The 22,816-nt window shown below is 50.8% G+C and overlaps 1 protein-coding gene across 1 annotated transcript in view; it reads right to left on the minus strand.

Moving 5' to 3' along the window:
- The window catches only part of LOC137347480 (sodium-dependent phosphate transport protein 2C-like), a 180,049-nt gene that overhangs the window by 103,325 nt on the left and 53,908 nt on the right, over positions 1-22,816 (minus strand). Inside the window, exons 6-8 of the mRNA XM_068011926.1 lie at positions 11,368-11,511; positions 10,547-10,658; positions 8,170-8,365 (exon numbers count right to left, since the gene is read on the minus strand). Of these exons, the coding sequence (XP_067868027.1) occupies positions 8,170-8,365; positions 10,547-10,658; positions 11,368-11,511 (452 nt within the window). The remainder of the gene's footprint in view (positions 1-8,169; positions 8,366-10,546; positions 10,659-11,367; positions 11,512-22,816) is intronic.

Below are 22,816 nucleotides of genomic sequence, written 5' to 3' on the forward strand. Positions count from 1 at the left end.
CTGAGCGTCACTGAGCAGGTTATTGCGAAGCAAATGCCGCTTGATGGCACTGTTGATGACACCTTCCATCACTTTATTGATGATTGAGAGTAGGCTGATGGGGCGGTAATTGGCCGGGTTGGACTTGTCCTGCTTTTTGTGTACAGGACATACCTGGGCAATTTTCCACATTGCCGGGTAGATGCCAGTGTTGTAGCTGTACTGGAACAGCTTGGCTAGGGGCGCAGCAAGTTCTGGCGTACAAGTCTTCACTACTATTGCCGGAATATTGTCAGGGCCCATAGCCTTTGTGGTATCCAGTGCCTTCAGTCGTTTCTTGATATCACGCGGAGTGAATCAAATTGGCTGAAGTCTGGCATCTGTGATGCTGGGGATTTCAGGAGGAGGCTGAGATGGATCATCAACTTGGCACTTCTGGCTGAAGATTGTTGTAAATGCTTCAGCCTTATCTTTCGCACTGATGTGCTGGGCTCCCCCATCATTGAGGATGGGGATATTTGTGGAGCCACCTCCTCCAGTTAGTTGTTTAATTGTCCACCATAAATTCGTGGCTGGATGTGGCAGGACTGCAGAGCTTAGATCTGATCCGTTGGTTATGGGATCGCTTAGCTCTGTCTATCACATGCTGCTTATGCAGTTTGGCACGCAGATAGTCCTGTGTTGTAGCCTCACCAGGTTGACACCTCATTTTGAGGTATGCTTGGTGTTGCTCCTGGCATGCCCTCCTGCACTTTTCATTGAACCAGGGTTGGTCTCCTGGCTGAATGGTAATGGTAGAGTGGGGGATATGCCAGGCCATGAGGTTACAGATTGTGGTTGAGTACATTTCTGCTGCTGCTGATGGCCCACAGCACCTCATTGATGCCCAGTTTTGCATTGCTAGATCTGTTTGAAATCTATCCCATTTAGCACAGTGGTAGTGCCACACAACATGAAAGACGGTATCCTCAATGTGAAGGTGGGACTTTGTCTCCACAACGACAGTGCGGTGGTCACTCCTACTAATACTGTCATGGACAGATGCATCTGTGGCTGGCAGATTGGTGAGATTTTCCCCTCTTGTTGGTTCCCTCACCACCTGCCGCATACCCAGTCTAGCAGATATGTCCTTTAGGACTCGGCCATCTTGGTCAGTAGTGGTGCTACCGAGCCACTCTTGGTGATGGACATTGAAGTCCCCCACTCAGAGTACATTCTGTGCCCTTGCCACCCTCAGTGCTTTCTCCAAGTGCTGTTCAACATGGAGGAGTACTGACTCATCAGCTGAGGGAGGGCGGTAGGTGGTAATCAGCAGGAGGTTTCCTTGTCCATGTTTGACCTGATGCCATGAGACTTCATGGGGTCCAGAGTCGATGTTGAGGATTCCCAGGGCAACTCCCTCCCTACTGTATACCACTGTGCCACCACCTCTGCTGGGTCTGTCCTGCCGTTGGGACAGGACATACCCGGGGATGGTGATGGCAGTGCCTGGGACATTGTCTGTAAGGTATGATTCCGTGAGTATGACTATGTCAGGCTGTTGCTTGACTAGTCTGTGGGACAGCTCTCCCAACTTTGGCACAAGCCCCCAGATGTTAGTAAGGAGGACTTTGCAGAGTCGACAGGGCTGGGTTTGCCGTTGTCTTTTCCGGTGCCTAGGTCGATGCCGGGTGGTCCGTCCGGTTTCATTCCTTTTTATTGACTTCGTAGAAGTTAGATACAACTGAATGGCTTGCTAGGCCATTTCAGAGGGCATGTAAGAGTCAACCACATTGCTGTGGGTCTGGAGTCACTTGTAGGCCAGACCAGGTAAGGACAGCAGATTTCCTTCCCTAAAGGACATTAGTGAGCCAGCCAATTATGGAAAGCGAGGTAGGGGGCTGTCCAATTATTGAGCATGAGGCGCGGGGGCTGTCCAATCTGGGCCCGAGGCAGGAACGGAGGTGTAAGGTCAGCGTCAGCTGATGCTGCGGCAGGCGTTGGTGCCATATTTAATGTGCTGCCAGCCCTGCATTCGTTGCTGCCTGAAGAGAGAACTGCTTCCTGCTACTGCTGCTTTGAGATATGCTGCTGCTGCTTCCCTCACTGAAGACTCAAAGCAACCAAGGAACTCACTGGAAGGATACATCAACAATGGCAGGAGGGTGAAGACCAAAGGTGGCCCCATGGTTCAGTGATGCCTCCCTGCAGGTTCTCCTCCAGGCTGCAAGGGCAAGGCGGGGATCCTCTTCCCAAGGGACGGGAGGAGGAGAGGGTCCCACCTGACCGAGCAAGCCTGGACGGAGATTGCAGAGGAGGTCACCTCTTGAACCTGGATCCAGTGCCACAAGTGGGTCAATGACCTCATTGGGTCGACCAAGGTGAGTACTCCATACCTCCATTCCCTTTGGGGCTTGCATGTGGCAATGTGAGAGGATTAGCTTAGTGCTAAGGGAGTGATCACCCAGTCGGTGGAAAGGGGGTCAGGCAGCAGCATATCCTGCCAGAGCCATTGCTGCTTCTCAGTGAGAGACACCTGTCTGTCAGGTGTGACCTCCCACAAGATCCCTCAAGTGTGGCTGTATGCAGGTTGCATTTGGTTGCCTGCCATCATGGACTGCTGTGCTGCCAGCGGAATAGGTGCTGTGCTTGTTTCTGTGGAGAAATTGACAGTCTTCCTTCTTGTGACTGCAAGGAGAAGACAGCACACAACAACAGAGAGAGGGCCAAGACTAGCAGTGGGGTGCCATACCTCCACAACCTCACTCCCATGGCAGAGGAGGCCTTGGAGTTGGCAGGGAACCAGGGTGGCTGTGCAATGTCTGATGGTGAAATAGGAGTGCCAACCCGAGACAGTGAGAGAACAAGTGTGGGTGCACAAGGGTGCATCTGGCACACATAAGGCATAGTGCTCCTGTGACCAATACTGGACAGATGGAGCAAGGATAGTTTGGATAAGGAAATGAGAGCCGTTAACCCTTACATGTTTACGTTCTCTCATACAGGTCTAGGTCAAGCCACGGCATGACCATCTGGAGAGATGGGGGCCCAGCCGCCCACCTCTGAGGAGGAGGGATCCTCAGAGGATGTAACATCACATAATTTCCCCGTATCTTCCACCAGCGCACATACTCACACGGTGGTGAGTGTGAGTTCACGATTAGATTCAGGCTCACAAGCTGATGAGCACATCACAGATGTGGCCGAGCAGCTGACGGAGGCTGTGACAGCCGAGCACACTGACGGTCGAAAGATTGTGGGAGACCAGGCCCATGCTGAGCCCCAGGCTGATGACGTGCCTCTGCAGCAATATGGCAAAAGCCGAAGCTGGAGCTTCCATAGGCTCGATGCACCCATTCACAGATGATGGAGGAGTCCAGCCAGGCCATGGGTGCTGCATATCTCTTGCATGTGTGCACATGGCTTCCTCCATGGAAAGACTGGTGACCCTGATGGAGAGCCTAATCTAACAGATCACTCAGTGGATGCAGTAGATCTGCGCAGACCTGAATGCCATTGGCTTGCCCATGAGCTGAATGCAGCAGTGGTGGGGCAAGAGGGGACGAGGCACCTGGATTCCTCATACTTCTCAGGGCAGCAGGGAGGTACAAGTGTGCCTTGCAAGGGAGAAGGAATGGCTAATCTCTGCTTCTGGGGGATCCTCACAGGGTGCTCCTGGTGTAGACAGCGACTCCTCAGCCCCTCTCCCAGTGACACCATTGCCTCAAGAAGCTGCGATGATGGAGGAGCCAAACACAGTCCACTCCCATTTTACGCTTCCCCCATCCCCCACCACCCCCTCCCTCCCCCCACCCCCAACCCACCTGGAAACTTGTTCTCAATGGCCCAGTAAAATTCTGGTGAAAGTCTACAGGAAAGATAGCGAAACTGGTAGAGGTAGAAATAGACTTAGTGATGAAGGATAAAATTACTTCAATGTTAAGAGAGCATAGACGAGAGGCAAGCAGGCAGTGGTGACTTCATGGGTAAAATTAAGAAATAGAAAAATATATAAGACTGTCATGGGAGTTGTGTGTAGGCCCCTGGTAGCAGTTGTGAAGTGCCAGAATGTATAAATGCAGAGATTAGACAAGCATGTGATAAAGGCAGAGTGGTTCTAATGGGGGATTATAACTTCCATATAAGTTATAATATATGGACCTTTTATATTCAGCCTGGTTCTCAATAGTATTTTCTACCTGGCATCTATCATAAGCACACTTTTTCTCCTTTATCTTAATCTCTACCTTTTTTGTCATCCAGGGAGCCCTGGATTTGTTTACCCTACTTTCACCTTCGAGGGTGTGAGACTTTGTGTCCGAACTATCTCTTCTTTGAAGGTCACCCATTGCTCAGCTACCGTTTTTCCTGCCAACCTTTGACTCCAATTTATTTGTCGCAGCTCCATGCTTACCCCATTGAAGTTGGCTTTCCCCCTGTTAATAATTCTTACTCTGGATTGCCCTTTGTCCTTTTCCATAGTCAGCCTAAAACTTATGATACAATGATCACTATCCCCTAAATGATCTCCTACTGATACTTGATCCACTTGGCCCACCTCATTCCCAAGAACCAGGTCGAGAAGGTCATCCTTTCTTGTTGGACTAGAAACATGCTGTTGCAGAAAATTTTCCTGAACAAGTAGGTGAGAACATTACAGATGCCCTAACCATACTCTTCCAAAGTTCTCATGATTCAGGAACCATTCCTTTAGATTGGAAAATTGCACATGTCACTATGCTCGATAATTATCCCCTTTGTTGTTGTGAAATTACTAAACCTATAATTAAGGACAGAGTGACTGAACCATCTGAAAATTTTCAGCTGACCAGAGAGAGCTAGCATGCATTTTTAAAGGTAGGTCATGCCTGATGAACGTGGTTGAATTTTTTAAAGATGTGACTAGAGTAGTGAACAGGGGAATTTCGATGGATGTTATTTATTTGGACTTTCAAAAGGCGTTTGATAAATTCCCTCATAACTGACTGTTAGCTAAAGTTGAAACACCTGGAACTGAAGGCAAATATTGACCAGTTAGAAGATTGGCTAAACGGCAGGAGACAGAAAGTAGGGTTAATGGGCAGATACTCTAATTGACAGAGTATGACTAGTGCTGTCCCACAGTGATATGTCTTGGGGCCTCAACTATTTATTGACAACTTTGATGATGGGATAGAGAGCCACATTTCCTAGTTTTCTGTTGACACAAAGATAGGCAACATTGTAAACAGTGTGAATGGAAGTATAAAATTACAAAGAGATGTGAATAGATTAAGTGAATGGGCAAATGGATTCCAATGTAGGCAAATGGACCTAAAAATGATATATCAGATACTTCCTAAATGGTGAAAAGCTAAGAAGCGGTGGGTGTCCAAAGAAACTTACAGGTCCACAGACATAAGTCATTAAAATATGATGGCTAGGTACAGAAAATAATTAAAGAGAGTAATAGAATGCTACCCTTTATATCTAGGAGATTAGTTGTGAATGGTAATTGTTACAGACAGATAGAAAGGGTTGTGGGTGGTTCCCACTGTTTGCCTCCCAGCTGACCGCAATCATGTTCTGTTAAAAATGGTGAATTAGTTCCCGAGTGTTTTAGGGTCAAATAAGCAGACAAAGGACAGGTTTATTTTTACACAATTCCTGAAATGGTCGCAACCTCACCCACACGCACACATTCACTCACACACATACACAAGAATAGATAGATAGACAGAAAAAAGGTAAATCATTTAAAGTTCAAAGTGAGGTAGGTGTTCATGGCTTATGGTAAACCTGTTGAATCTTTTCAGGAGCACAGTCTCTTCCAAAGATGCAGGACTGGGTGTTTGTAGTCTTGAACTTGTTGAGGTGTTGTAGATTTTCTGGTGATAAAACTTCAGACTGGAGGTGGTAGTCACCTTAATTTTCAATTTCAAAGGGATTTTCCCCAGAGCAACTTCAGACAAGGTCAAGTTCCATTCTTGGAGACAGGTTTGTTGATTTCCACTATAGGAAGGGTCACATGACCACCAATCCATTTTGACTGTGGTACAAGTGTCCATGTTCTTGTGGTTTTGTTTAACTGGTGATTTTTTAAATTCATAATTCTTCCAGTTGATTGTTTATTTTATCACGGCTCCTTCCGTGCATGACAGTAGTCACTGTTAAAATGTAGGACACACAGCACCACACAGGAAACTCCCACAAACAGCAATGTGATAATGACCAAATAATCTGTTTTGTGATGTCATTTGAGGGAAAATGTTAGCCAGGACACCAGGTATAACTTCTCTGCTCTTCTTTGAAATTGTGCCATGGGATCTTTTACATCTCCCCGTGCAGGCAGATGGGCCGTGGTTTGACGTCTCATCCAAAAGATGGCACCTCCAACGGTGCAGCACTCTCTCAGTACTACACTGAGTCCTGGTGTTTGTGTTCAAGCCCCGTATTGGGACTTGAACCAGACCTTATGGCTGACAGGTGTGATTGCTACCAACACTGTTCAGGCATGATTTGATTAAAATTTTCAAGATAATGAGGAGAATTAATAGGATAGATAGAGAGAAACTATTTCCACTGCTTGGAGAGTCTGGGAGTAGGGGACGCAACCTAAAAATTAGAACCAGCTTTTTTGGGAGTGAAATTAGGAAACATTTCTACATACAAAGGGTGGTAGAAGTTTGGAACTCTCTTTCACAAATGGCAATTGATGCTAGATCAAATGTTAGTCTTACATCTGATATTGATAGATTGTTGACCAAAGGCATTAAGGGATATGGGACAAAGAAGAATATATTGTGTTAGGCCGCAAATCAGCCATGATCCCATTGAATGGCAGACCAGGCTTGAGGGGCTGAAAGGCTTCCTGCTGTTCCTCTTTCCTTTGATTCTTAGGGATGGAAATTGATATAAGTGTGTTTTTGTATGCAGAATCAGCACTGTGACCGGACCTTTAACTGATCATATGGATTGAGCTAAGGCTCCAAATTCATCCCCCTTATTAATTCAAATAAAATAAGCTAACTCCCAGAGCTACTTATTCTGTTCATTCGGAAGTTCACTTAATGGGGACATCATCTCATGGCAGCCTGATCTTCATAAACGGGAGGTGCACTGTGGCTGCAGGCAACTAATGTGTAAGAACGGGGACAATGGCAGGAACAGGAAAAGCTGCAAGGGACCCCCAGAATGAGAAGGCAGGGATGGCATTGCCAGAGGTATCACCCCAGGACATGGCCAGAATGCAGGAAAAAGTTCAATGACAGCTCATGTAAGCCGCCTAACTCTTGACGGAAAACACTAACTTCCCACCTTCTCCTCGATGGATTCTTTCATGCTTCAGTTTCAGGGCATTGGTGATATGGGAAGGGTCGGGGGTTGTTTGCCTGGGTCGGGGCACCAGGGACTATCACAGCTTGGCTGAAGGCGCAGCTCAGTTGATTTGCTGGTCCTTATGATGCTTGGAGTAGGGAATGGTTATTTCTCAGCTTCCAATTTGGAATCTGTCCTTTTATATGAGTATTTTAGGAGTATGATGTGATGCTACGTTGCTAGTTAGGGTATTGATGATGGGTCACTAGGAGTTGTGGAGACTGATCCATCTCTGAGACAATATCCTGCCCAAGTATATCAAACCTGCTAATAGACCAGTGTTTGCTACTAAGTAATGTATTTGTAAAATACAAAAGCTCCATCTAATGGAACTAATGGAAAATGCATCAAAAATATATTTTAAAGAAGGAATTCATGAGCAGGTTCCAATTGAATATTTCTATGATTTGTGCCCCGATTACTCACCCAACATGAATCTGATTTGTAAATACTGCAAGGAATGGATTGTGGGGTGGTGGGATGGAGCTGTGATCCCTGCTGTAGCCTCTCACATTCCAGTCTCTGCCCATGTTGTGTGTGCGCCATGGGACCATGCAAACTCTGAGGCTGCTTGACATTTTCCCAAGTTCATTTCATATAGGGATGCATTGCATCCGACAGGGGAGACCTTCAGCCCAACAATTAGGGCTGGATATAAGCCAAATTCCAGTGGTGAAAGGAAAGATGGCCAACTCTCAATGTCACCCAGACTCCCACTCCCCACCTCTCCCATTGTGGGGTGTGTCTGAGGTTGCGAATGTGCAGTTACCCTTGTGTAAGGTGAGTCTCTTGTAAGCTTTGTCTCTGGATGTAGGTACCTCAGATCCTAAGTTCACTTGAAGCTGGCATACTTACCATGATGATAAGCTGTGTAAAGGGCTCTGTGATGACTTTCAAGATGTCCGGAGAGGTCTCTCCTGACTGAATGTTGAAGCTCTCGATGCTGACCTTGCTGATGTGGTAGAGAAAACCAGTGCCAATCTCAATTGGGAGTAAAATGATCACGGTCATCCAGTTAAATATCCCGTGCACTGCTGAACCTGCAAAGGCCCTGGGGGCAGAGGAGCAACATGTCACAACAGTAAGACCACTTTAAATCTGCCAGGATACAATCCCCAGATGTCACTTTAAAAGAAAGGGGGAAGGGAAATGGAATTGGAGTAAACAGCATTGGTCAGAGCTAGCATCAGGACAGGCGCAATGGGCTGAATAGCCTCTTTCTGTAATTACAGAAATTATTAGCTTGCATGATTTGTTAGCATAGTGCTTATACTACTGGAAATCCAGAGAATGTGAGTTCAAAGTCCACTATAGCAGCTTGAGAATTGGAACTCATTTTAATAATTCTGGAAATAAAAAGCTAGTATCAATAAAAATGACCAAAAAGCTGTGAGGTTGTTGTAAAAATCCAACTCATTCATTAGCATCCATTCGGGAAGGAAACCTTACCCATTCTGGGCCTCGATGAGATTCCTGTCCCACACCCATCTAATTGACTCTTAACTGACCTTGAAATGGGCCTAGTCAGTCACTCAGGGCAACTAGGGCTGGGCAATAAATACCGGCCTTGCCAGTGATACCCATATCCTGAGAACTTTATTTTTAAATGTGGTGACAGTATCAGGCAGTCACACATACTACTCTCCCATAAGACAACACAACTCTGATAAGTTTGCTGTCAAACGTGACGTATAGCCAAGCAATACAAGCAAGGAACTGCCACTGAGGTTCCATCCCTGACTTGTGCTGAGGTAGTGGATCTCAGCCAAGGCCTTCAGAAACCCATCATCATCATTGGGTCAGGGAGTGAATAATCATTTGGAATCACCCTCCACTGATGGCAGCGAGGGGTCCCCACATGTGTGGGCCTCAAGCTTGACAGTATCTTCCTATTGAGCAACCTACCTATTGAGCATACAGTGAACCTGTATCCCAGAAAAATGTCACAGCCAGGAGCTTAAAGTGCCCTCCCTAGGTGGTAGAACCCGCCCAATTCTAATCTCAATGAAATGGAAACTGGATGGAATGCATAAGATTGGGCAATTTACTTCATCAGATTATTGGACAAGAGGAGAAGCCTGGCTTGAGGAGTGAAGGAGGGAAGGAGAGGAGAGGAAGCTGAGGGAGACGATGGGCCAGGAGAGGAGAAGGGCTTAACATTTCAAAATTCGGAAACCTGACCCCAACTTTCCTCTAATGGATCCACTTGTGGGTTTTAACAGAGGCAGGTTGAGAGGAAGGCAATTAAACTGCTCTCAAGAGGCAGGTCAATCACTTAAATATGTTAATGAGGCTGTGTGGCTCAGATTTTAGCAGCCATTTGGATTTAACACCTGTAGGCTGGCCTCACAGGGCTTGGGACATCCAACAGCTGGAGGGAGGTGAGAAGGGCCGGATTCGGCAGTTAAGAGACGTTCCAGCATTACTAGTGGGCCAGGAGAAGTAGGAGGCCTTCCTCAGCCCCTCAAGCAAAACTGTTTTACCTCCTGCATTGGGCCTTCCGTGCCACTGATCTGATCTCCCACCTGTCCCATGACCTACGATCTCTGCCCTGACTCCCGACCTCTCCCCCCCTTCCTCCTCTCCGCTTCAATGCCTCAGCCTATCAATGCACACCTTCCTACCTCACAGGCTAATCACCTCTCAATCTGGCCGGCATTGTTATTGTTGAAAATATTCAGCAAGGCCTCCAATTACCTGAATTTCCGGGTTTCCTGGCTGCTATGGATGTCCCCCTCTGCCTCCCTGTAAATATTGGGCCCAACGTATGGGGAGATCAGTGTAGGGCAGAGGGAATAGACAGCATACGAATCTGCAGCACATATCCAGGAAACGGATTCCTGCCCGATGGTGAAAGGCCCAGGCCCAACTTCATTGCCCTGTCTGTTTGACAGCAGCATAAAACAATCAGGAGCATGTGACTAGGTCTCATACCCTACATATATACAGATTGAGAAAGGGGTTGAATGAAGAGATAGAGCTTGGATACAAAGCAATTGTTGTATGCCTAGAACTGGGACTAACAAACAGAATACTCTTGCACACCATCAGAACATGGTCAGGCCTGGAGCTTGGAAGGGATAAGATCATGTGAGAGGAATGAATTATACAACAAGCCAACTATGTCAATGAATATGGAGTGATCCAACTGTAGACCCCCAATGTTACAATGAAGGAGCAATTAGAAAGTAGAACCCAAGCAAGTGTTGTACTGTAGGTCAGTGTGTCTTACCTCCTGAACTCATTGCGTTCCCCAGATTGGGCCAAGGATACCAAGGTGCTGGTCACTGATGTCCCCACATTGACCCCCATGACAATTGGAATAGAAGCTTTGACATTGAGCACTGTCAAGAAAGCCATGCATTAGAAAACATCATGGTCTGCCTTCACTCTCCCCAACTTCCATCTCAGGCCACTGCGGTGCAGCACCCACACTGCCCATTTCTTACAGGAAGGTACTTATATTATAGTTAAATAATATAAGAGGGCCATATGTGAAGGCCTATGTGGAGGCAGCCTTGGCAGAGCTCAGTGGCACTGGGCACTCTCTGAAATCAGGATACACACCTTCATATCCCAGATCAAAGCTGTCACAATCAGTACCTTTGAGAATGGGGGAGTAATTATAGAGTTATTCCTCAGGAGATTAACTCGAGGGTGCACATGAGCTGTGTGAGGAGAATAAATAGGGGGTGGGTGGTGGGGAGGGGAGAAGGGTTCATGACATAGTAGAGTCTACATAGGCTGTGGAAGGAGATTGCCTTCCAGTCTTAATGGCTTGTTATTCCTCCCTGCTTCTTATGATCTAACCAGTCAGAGCAAATAAAAACAAGTAAATACATTCCAAATCCACAGGATTGGTTCTACCCTGTGTAGCTCTCCAGTTTGGCCAGAAAGAGGGAGGAACAGGGTATGCCCTGTCCAGAGCAGTAGCTCAACACAGCCCTATATCACACAATGCAAGGAGAGCTTGGCTGGTAACAAACAGACTGTTCAGTGTGTGAGTGAAATTCAATACACTGTTTGGATCAGGATGTGGATGAATGTACTTACACCCTGAGGAGACCATGCTGACCACAATGGATGAAGATGTGCTGGAACTCTGCACCAGGATGGTCACCAACACCCCCAGAATCAGGCCAGCAATGGGGTTGGCCAGAATGGTGTTATCATTAAATATGTCACCAGCCACTTTCCCTAAAGAAAAATGGTGACAAGTCATATAATAAATATATAGATATAAAAACAACAGCATCTTACTGTATCTATATAAAACACTTTACATAGAAAAACATCCAAAGGTGCTTCAAAGGAGCATTATCAACATAAATTTGCATCACTGCATGTACCATCACTGAGGGCAACATCACTTAAGAGAACACTACTGATAAAAACTTCACCGAGTGTGACTTCACCGAGTGTGACTTCACCGAGTGCGACATCACCGAGTGTGACATCACCGAGTGTGACATCACCGAGTGTGACATCACTGAGTGTGACATCACTGAGTGCGACTTCACCGAGTGTGACATCACCGAGTGTGACATCACCGAGTGCGACTTCACCGAGTGCGACCTCACCGAGTGCGACTTCACCGAGTGCGACATCACCGAGTGTGACATCACCGAGTGCGACTTCACCGAGTGCGACTTCACCGAGTGCGACATCACCGAGTGCGACCTCACCGAGTGCGACATCACCGAGTGCGACATCACCGAGTGCGACTTCACCGAGTGTGACTTCACCGAGTGCGACATCACCGAGTGCGACCTCACCGAGTGTGACTTCACCGAGTGTGACATCACCGAGTGCGACTTCACTGAGTGCGACTTCACCGAGTGTGACTTCACCGAGTGCGACTTCACTGAGTGCGACTTCACCAAGTGCGACATCACCGAGTGTGACTTCACCGAGTGTGACATCACCGAGTGCGACATCACCGAGTGTGACTTCACCGAGTGTGACATCACCGAGTGCGACTTCACCGAGTGCGACCTCACCGAGTGCGACTTCACCGAGTGCGACATCACCGAGTGTGACATCACCGAGTGCGACTTCACCGAGTGCGACTTCACCGAGTGCGACATCACCGAGTGCGACCTCACCGAGTGCGACATCACCGAGTGCGACATCACCGAGTGCGACTTCACCGAGTGTGACTTCACCGAGTGCGACATCACCGAGTGCGACCTCACCGAGTGTGACTTCACCGAGTGTGACATCACCGAGTGCGACTTCACTGAGTGCGACTTCACCGAGTGTGACTTCACCGAGTGCGACTTCACTGAGTGCGACTTCACCAAGTGCGACATCACCGAGTGTGACTTCACCGAGTGTGACATCACCGAGTGCGACATCACCGAGTGTGACTTCACCGAGTGTGACATCACCGAATGCGACTTCACCGAGTGCGACCTCACCGAGTGTGACTTCACCGAGTGCGACTTCACCGAGTGCGACTTCACCGAGTGTGATTTCACCGAGTGCGACATCACCGAGTGTTACTCCACCAAGTGCGACCTCACCGAGTGCGACTTCACCGAGTGCGACCACACCGAGTGCGACTTCACCGAGTGCGACTTCACCGAGTGCGACCTCACCGAGTGTGACCTCACCGAGTGCGACTTCACCGAGTGTGACATCACCGAGTGTGACTTCACCGAGTGTGACTTCACCAAGTGTGACATCACCGAGTGCGACTTCACCGAGTGCGACTTCACCGAGTGCGACCTCACCGAGTGCGACTTCACCGAGTGTGACATCACCGAGTGCGACATCACCGAGTGTGACTTCACCGAGTGTGACTTCACCGAGTGTGACATCACCGAGTGCGACTTCACCGAGTGCGACTTCACCGAGTGCGACTTCACCGAGTGTGACCTCACCGAGTGCGACTTCACCGAGTGTGACATCACCGAGTGTGACTTCACCGAGTGCGATGTCACCGAGTGCGACATCACCGAGTGTGACATCACCGAGTGCGACTTCACCGAGTGTGACTTCACCGAGTGTGACATCACCGAGTGCGACTTCACCGAGTGCGACCTCACCGAGTGCGACTTCACCGAGTGCGACATCACCGAGTTTGACTTCACCGAGTGTGATGTCACCGAGTGCGACTTCGAGTGCGACCTCACCGAGTGTGACCTCACCGAGTGTGACTTCACCGAGTGTGATGTCACCGAGTGCGACATCACCGAGTGTGACCTCACCGAGTGCGACATCACCGAGTGCGACTTCACCGAGTGCGACTTCACCGAGTGTGACCTCACCGAGTGCGACTTCACCGAGTGCGACTTCACCGAGTGCGACAACACCGAGTGCGACCTCACCGAGTGTGACTTCACCGAGTGCGACAACACCGAGTGCGACCTCACCGAGTGTGACCTCACCGAGTGCAATGTCACCGAGTGTGACTCACCGAGTGCGATGTCACCGAGTACGATGTCACCGAGTGTGACTCACCGAGTGCGACATCAACGAGTCCGACCTCACCGAGTGCGACTTCACCGAGTGTGACTCACCGAGTGAGACATCACCAAGTGTGACATCACCGAGTGTGACTCACCGAGTGTGATGTCACTGAGTGTGACTCACCGAGTGCGACATCACCGAGTGCGACCTCACCGAGTGCGACATCACCGAGTGCGACTTCACCGAGTGCGATGTCACCGAGTGTGACTCACCGAGTGCGACATCACCGAGTGTGACATCACTGAGTGTGACATCACCGAGTGTGACATCACCGAGTGTGACTTCACCGAGTGCGACCTCACCGAGTGCGACTTCACCGAGTGCGATGTCACCGAGTGTGACTTCACCGAGTGCGACTTCACCGAGTGCGACTTCACCAAGTGCGATGTCACCGAGTGTGACTTCACCGAGTGCGACTTCACCGAGTGCGACAATACCGAGTGTGACTTCACCGAGTGCGACTTCACCGAGTGCGACATCACCGAGTGTGACTTCACCAAGTGCGACCTCACCGAGTGCGACATCACCGAGTGTGACATCACCGACTGCGACATCACTGAGTGTGACTTCACTGAGTGTGACTTCACCGAGTGCGACCTCACCGAGTGCGACATCACCGAGTGTGACATCACCGACTGCGATATCACCGAGTGTGACTTCACCGAGTGTGACATCACCGAGTGCGACATCACTGAGTGTGACTTCACCGAGTGCGACTTCACCGAGTGCGATGTCACCGAGTGTGACTTCACCGAGTGTGACAACACCGAGTGTGACTTCACCGAGTGCGATGTCACCGAGTGCGACATTACCGAGTGTGACAACACCGAGTGTGACTTCACCGAGAGCGATGTCACCGAGTACGACATCACCGAGTGTGACATCACCGAGTGCGACAACACCGAGTGTGACTTCACCGAGTGCGATGTCACCGAGTGTGACAACACCGAGTGTGACAACACCGAGTGTGATTTCACCGAGTGCGATGTCACCGAGTGCGACAACACCAAGTGTGACTTCACCGAGTGCGATGTCACCGAGTGCGACATCACCGAGTGTGACAACACCGAGTGTGACTTCACCGAGAGCAATGTCACCGAGTGCGACATCACCGACTGCGACATCACCGAGTGCGACATCACCGAGTGTGACTTCACCGAGTGTGACAACACCGAGTGTGACTTCACCGAGTGCGACAACACCGAGTGTGACAACACCGAGTGTGACTTCACCGAGTGCGATGTCACTGAGTGCAACATTACCGAGTGTGACAACACCGAGTGTGACTTCACCGAGAGCGATGTCACCGAGTGCGACATCACCGAGGGTGACTTCACCGAGTGCGACATCACCGAGTGCGACATCACCGAGTGTGACTTCACCGAGTGTGACTTCAACGAGTGCGACAACACCGAGTGTGACAACACCGAGTGTGACTTCACCGAGTGCGATGTCACTGAGTGCGACATTACCGAGTGTGACAACACCGAGTGTGACTTCACCGAGAGCGATGTCACCGAGTGCGACATCACCGAGTGTGACTTCACCGAGTGCGACATCACCGAGTGTGACTTCACCGAGAGCGATGTCACCGAGTGCGACATCACCGAGTGTGACTTCACCGAGTGTGACAACACCGAGTGTGACTTCACCGAGTGCGATGTCACCGAGTGCGACAACACCGAGTGTGACTTCACCGAGTGCGATGTCACCGAGTGCGACATCACCGAGTGTGACAACACCGAGTGTGACTTCACCGAGAGCGATGTCACCGAGTTCGACTTCACCGAGTGTGACTTCACCGAGTGCGACTTCACCGAGTGCGATGTCACCGAGTGTGACTTCACCGAGTGCGACTTCACCGAGTGCGATGTCACCGAGTTTGACCTCACCGAGTGCGACTTCACCGAGTGCGATGTCACCGAGTGTGACTTCACCGAGTGCGATGTCACCGAGTGCGACATCACCGACTGCGACATCACCGAGTGCGACATCACTGAGTGCGACTTCACCGAGTGCGATGTCACCGAGTGTGACTTCACCGAGTGCGATGTCACCGACTGCGACATCACCGAGTGCGACATCACCGAGTGCGACATCACCGAGTGCGACTTCACCGAGTGTGACTTCACCGAGTGCGACATCACCGAGTGCGACCTCACCGAGTGTGACTTCACCGAGTGTGACATCACCGAGTGCGACTTCACTGAGTGCGACTTCACCGAGTGTGACTTCACCGAGTGCGACTTCACTGAGTGCGACTTCACCAAGTGCGACATCACCGAGTGTGACTTCACCGAGTGTGACATCACCGAGTGCGACATCACCGAGTGTGACTTCACCGAGTGTGACATCACCGAGTGCGACTTCACCGAGTGCAACCTCACCGAGTGTGACTTCACCGAGTGCGACTTCACCGAGTGCGACTTCACCGAGTGTGATTTCACCGAGTGCGACATCACCGAGTGTTACTCCACCAAGTGCGACCTCACCGAGTGCGACTTCACCGAGTGCGACCACACCGAGTGCGACTTCACCGAGTGCGACTTCACCGAGTGCGACCTCACCGAGTGTGACCTCACCGAGTGCGACTTCACCGAGTGTGACATCACCGAGTGTGACTTCACCGAGTGTGACTTCACCGAGTGTGACATCACCGAGTGCGACTTCACCGAGTGCGACTTCACCGAGTGCGACCTCACCGAGTGCGACTTCACCGAGTGTGACATCACCGAGTGCGACATCACCGAGTGTGACTTCACCGAGTGTGACTTCACCGAGTGTGACATCACCGAGTGCGACTTCACCGAGTGCGACTTCACCGAGTGCGACTTCACCGAGTGTGACCTCACCGAGTGCGACTTCACCGAGTGTGACATCACCGAGTGTGACTTCACCGAGTGCGATGTCACCGAGTGCGACATCACCGAGTGTGACATCACCGAGTGCGACTTCACCGAGTGTGACTTCACCGAGTGTGACATCACCGAGTGCGACTTCACCGAGTGCGACCTCACCGAGTGCGACTTCACCGAGTGCGACATCACCGAGTTTGACTTCACCGAGTGTGATGTCACCGAGTGCGACTTCGAGTGCGACCTCACCGAGTGTGACCTCACCGAGTGTGACTTCACCGAGTGTGATGTCACCGAGTGCGACATCACCGAGTGTGACCTCACCGAGTGCGACATCACCGAGTGCGACTTCACCGAGTGCGACTTCACCGAGTGTGACCTCACCGAGTGCGACTTCACCGAGTGCGACTTCACCGAGTGCGACAACACCGAGTGCGACCTCACCGAGTGTGACTTCACCGAGTGCGACAACACCGAGTGCGACCTCACCGAGTGTGACCTCACCGAGTGCAATGTCACCGAGTGTGACTCACCGAGTGCGATGTCACCGAGTACGATGTCACCGAGTGTGACTCACCGAGTGCGACATCAACGTGTCCGACCTCACCGAGTGCGACTTCACCGAGTGTGACTCACCGAGTGAGACATCACCAAGTGTGACATCACCGAGTGTGACTCACCGAGTGTGATGTCACTGAGTGTGACTCACCGAGTGCGACATCACCGAGTGCGACCTCACCGAGTGCGACATCACCGAGTGCGACTTCACCGAGTGCGATGTCACCGAGTGTGACTCACCGAGTGCGACATCACCGAGTGTGACATCACTGAGTGTGACATCACCGAGTGTGACATCACCGAGTGTGACTCACCGAGTGCGACCTCACCGAGTGCGACTTCACCGAGTGCAACTTCACCGAGTGCGACATCACCGAGTGTGACATCACTGAGTGTGACATCACCGAGTGCGGCTGAACCGAGTGCAATGTCACCGAGTGCGACTTCACCGAGTGCAATGTCACCGAGTGTGACTTCACCGAGTGTGACTTCACCGAGTGCAATGTCACCGAGTGTGACTTCACCAAGTGCGATGTCACCGAGTGAAGGGTTAAGGAAAATCCCAAATCCTTTTATTCATATATAAGGAGCAAGATGGTAACTAGAGAAAGGATTGGCCCACTCAAGGACAAAGGAGGAAAGTTATGCGTGGAGTCAGAGAAAATGGGTGAGATTCTAAACGAGTACTTTGCATCGGTATTCACCGAGGAGAGGGACATGACGGATGTTGAGGTTAGGAACAGATGTTTGATTACTCTAGGTCAAGTCGGCATAAGGAGGGAGGAAGTGTTGGGTATTCTAAAAGGCATTAAGGTGGACAAGTCCCCAGGTCCGGATGGGATCTATCCCAGGTTACTGTGGGAAGCGAGAGAGGAAATAGCTGGTGCCTTAACAGATATCTTTGCAACATCCTTAAACACGGGTGAGGTCCCGGAGGACTGGAGAATTGCTAATGTTGTCCCCTTGTTTAAGAAGGGTAGCAGGGATAATCCAGGTAATTATAGACCGGTGAGCCTGACGTCAGTGGTAGGGAAGCTGCTGGAGAAGATACTGAGGGATAGGATCTATTCCCATTTGGAAGAAAATGGGCTTATCAGTGATAGGCAACATGGTTTTGTGCAGGGAAGGTCATGTCTTACCAACTTAATAGAATTCTTTGAGGAAGTGACAAAGTTGATTGATGAGGGAAGGGCTGTAGATGTCATATACATGGACTTCAGTAAGGCGTTTGATAAGGTTCCCCATGGTAGGTTGATGGAGAAAGTGAAGTCGCATGGGGTCCAGGGTGTTTTAGCTAGATGGATAAAGAACTGGCTGGGCAACAGGAGACAGAGAGTAGCAGTGGAAGGGAGTTTCTCAAAATGGAGACGTGTGACCAGTGGTGTTCCACAGGGATCCGTGCTGGGACCACTGTTGTTTGTGATATACATTAATGATTTGGAGGAAAGTATAGGTGGTCTGATTAGCAAGTTTGCAGACGACACTAAGATTGGTGGAGTAGCAGATAGTGAAGGGGACTGTCAGAGAATACAGCAGAATATAGATAGACTGGAGAGTTGGGGAGAGAAATGGCAGATGGAGTTCAATCAGGGCAAATGCGAGGTGATGTATTTTGGAAGATCCAATTCAAGAGTGAACTATACAGTAAATGGAAAAGTCCTGGGGAAAATTGATGTACAGAGAGATTTGGGTGTTCAGGTCCATTGTTCCCTGAAGGTGGCAACGCAGGTAAATAGAGTGGTCAAGAAGGCATACGGCATGCTTTCCTTCATCAGACGGGGTATTGAGTATAAGAGTTGGCAGGTCATGTTACAGTTGTATAGGACTTTGGTTCGGCCACATTTGGAATACCGCGTGCAGTTCTGGTCGCTACATTATCAAAAGGATGTGGATGCTTTGGAGAGGGTGCAGAGGAGGTTCACCAGGATGTTGCCTGGTATGGAGGGCACTAGCTATGAAGAGAGGTTGAGTAGATTAGGATTATTTTCATTAGAAAGACGGAGGTTGAGGGGGGACCTGATTGAGGTGTACAAAATCATGAGAGGTATAGACAGGTTGGATAGCAAGAAGCTTTTTCCCAGAGTGGGGGATTCAATTACTAGGGGTCACGAGTTCAAAGTGAGAGGGGAAAAGTTTAGGAGGGATATGCGTGGAAAGTTCTTTACGCAGAGGGTGGTGGGTGCCTGGAATGCGTTGCCAGCGGAGGTGGTAGACGCGGGCAGGATAGCGTCTTTTAAGATGTATCTAGACAGATACATGAATGGGCAGGAAGCAAGGAGATACAGACCCTCAGAAAATAGGCGTCATGTTTAGATAGAGGATCTGGATCGGCGCAGGCTTGGAGGGCCGAAGGGCCTGTTCCTGTGCTGTAATTTTCTTTGTTCTTTGAGTGTGACTCACCGAGTGCGACCTCACCGAGTGCGACTTCACCGAGTGCGATGTCACCGAGGGTGACTTCACCGAGTGTGACTTCACCGAGTGCGATGTCACCGAGTGTGACTCACCGAGTGTGACTCACCGAGTGTGACTTCACCGAGTGCGATGTCACCGAGTGCGACATCACAGAGTGCGACCTCACAGAGTGCGACTTCACCGAGTGCGATGTCACCGAGTGTGACTCACCGAGTGTGACTCACCGAGTGTGACTTCACCGAGTGCGACATCACAGAGTGCGACTTCACCGAGTGCGATGTCACCGAGTGTGACTCACCGAGTGTGACTTCACAGAGTGCGACTTCAACGAGTGTGACTCACCGAGTGTGACTCACCGAGTGTGACTTCACCGAGTGCGATGTCACCGAGTGCGATGTCACCGAGTGCGACTTCACCGAGTGTGACTTCACCGAGTGTGACTTCACCGAGTGCGACCTCACCGAGTGCGACTTCACCGAGTGCGATGTCACCGAGTGTGACTTCACCGAGTGCGACTTCACCGAGTGCGACTTCACCAAGTGCGATGTCACCGAGTGTGACTTCACCGAGTGCGACTTCACCGAGTGCGACAACACCGAGTGTGACTTCACCGAGTGCGACTTCACCGAGTGCGACATCACCGAGTGTGACTTCACCGAGTGCGACCTCACCGAGTGCGACATCACCGAGTGTGACATCACCGACTGCGACATCACTGAGTGTGACTTCACTGAGTGTGACTTCACCGAGTGCGACCTCACCGAGTGCGACATCACCGAGTGTGACATCACCGACTGCGATATCACCGAGTGTGACTTCACCGAGTGTGACATCACCGAGTGCGACATCACTGAGTGTGACTTCACCGAGTGCGACTTCACCGAGTGCGATGTCACCGAGTGTGACTTCACCGAGTGTGACAACACCGAGTGTGACTTCACCGAGTGCGATGTCACCGAGTGCGACATTACCGAGTGTGACAACACCGAGTGTGACTTCACCGAGAGCGATGTCACCGAGTACGACATCACCGAGTGTGACATCACCGAGTGCGACAACACCGAGTGTGACTTCACCGAGTGCGATGTCACCGAGTGCGACAACACCGAGTGTGACAACACCGAGTGTGATTTCACCGAGTGCGATGTCACCGAGTGCGACAACACCAAGTGTGACTTCACCGAGTGCGATGTCACCGAGTGCGACATCACCGAGTGTGACAACACCGAGTGTGACTTCACCGAGAGCAATGTCACCGAGTGCGACATCACCGACTGCGACATCACCGAGTGCGACATCACCGAGTGTGACTTCACCGAGTGTGACAACACCGAGTGTGACTTCACCGAGTGCGACAACACCGAGTGTGACAACACCGAGTGTGACTTCACCGAGTGCGATGTCACTGAGTGCAACATTACCGAGTGTGACAACACCGAGTGTGACTTCACCGAGAGCGATGTCACCGAGTGCGACATCACCGAGGGTGACTTCACCGAGTGCGACATCACCGAGTGCGACATCACCGAGTGTGACTTCACCGAGTGTGACTTCAACGAGTGCGACAACACCGAGTGTGACAACACCGAGTGTGACTTCACCGAGTGCGATGTCACTGAGTGCGACATCACCGAGTGTGACTTCACCGAGTGCGACATCACCGAGTGTGACTTCACCGAGAGCGATGTCACCGAGTGCGACATCACCGAGTGTGACTTCACCGAGTGTGACAACACCGAGTGTGACTTCACCGAGTGCGATGTCACCGAGTGCGACAACACCGAGTGTGACTTCACCGAGTGCGATGTCACCGAGTGCGACATCACCGAGTGTGACAACACCGAGTGTGACTTCACCGAGAGCGATGTCACCGAGTTCGACTTCACCGAGTGTGACTTCACCGAGTGCGACTTCACCGAGTGCGATGTCACCGAGTGTGACTTCACCGAGTGCGACTTCACCGAGTGCGATGTCACCGAGTTTGACCTCACCGAGTGCGACTTCACCGAGTGCGATGTCACCGAGTGTGACTTCACCGAGTGCGATGTCACCGAGTGCGACATCACCGAGTGCGACATCACCGAGTGCGACATCACTGAGTGCGACTTCACCGAGTGCGATGTCACCGAGTGTGACTTCACCGAGTGCGATGTCACCGACTGCGACATCACCGAGTGCGACATCACTGAGTGCGACTTCACCGACTGCGACTTCACCGAGTGCGACTTCACCGAGTGTGACTTCACCGAGTGCGACTTCACCGAGTGCGATGTCACCGAGTGCGATGTCACCGAGTGTGACTTCACCGAGTGCGATGTCACCGAGTGCGACTTCACCGAGTGCGATGTCACCGAGTGTGACTTCACCGAGTGCGATGTCACCGAGTGCGACTTCACCGAGTGTGACTTCACCGAGCGCGACCTCACCGAGTGCGACTTCACCGAGTGTGACTTCACCGAGTGTGACTTCACCGAGTGCGATGTCACCGAGTGCGACTTCACCGAGTGTGACTTCACCGAATGCGACATCACCGAGTGCGACTTCACCGAGTGCGACTTCACCGAGTGTGACTTCACCGAGTGCGACCTCACCGAGTGCGACTTCACCGAGTGCGACCTCACCGAGTGCGACTTCACCGAGTGTGACTTCACCGAGTGCGACTTCACCGAGTGTGACTTCACCGAGTGCGACCTCACCGAGTGTGACTTCACCGAGTGCGACCTCACCGAGTGCGACTTCACCGAGTGTGACTTCACCGAGTGCGATGTCACCGAGTTTGACCTCACCGAGTGTGACTTCACCGAGTGCGACCTCACCGAGTGCGACTTCACCGAGTGCAACCTCACCGAGTGCGACCTCACCGAGTGTGACTTCACCGAGTGCGACCTCACCGAGTGCGACTTCACCGAGTGTGACTTCACCGAGTGTGACTTCACCGAGTGCGATGTCACCGAGTGCGACTTCACCGAGTGTGACTTCACCGAATGCGACATCACCGAGTGCGACTTCACCGAGTGCGACTTCACCGAGTGCGACTTCACCGAGTGTGACATCACCGAGTGCGATGTCACCGAGTGTAACATCATTGAATGCAACAATGGCAAAACCAGCCCTGTCGATCCTGCAAAGTCCTCCTGACTAATATTTGGGGGCTTATGCCAAAGTTGGGAGAGCTGTCCCACAGACTAGTCAAGCCTGACATA

This window comes from Heterodontus francisci, chromosome 32, assembly GCF_036365525.1.
Source record: "Heterodontus francisci isolate sHetFra1 chromosome 32, sHetFra1.hap1, whole genome shotgun sequence".
In the NCBI taxonomy this organism is placed as follows: domain Eukaryota; kingdom Metazoa; phylum Chordata; class Chondrichthyes; order Heterodontiformes; family Heterodontidae; genus Heterodontus; species Heterodontus francisci.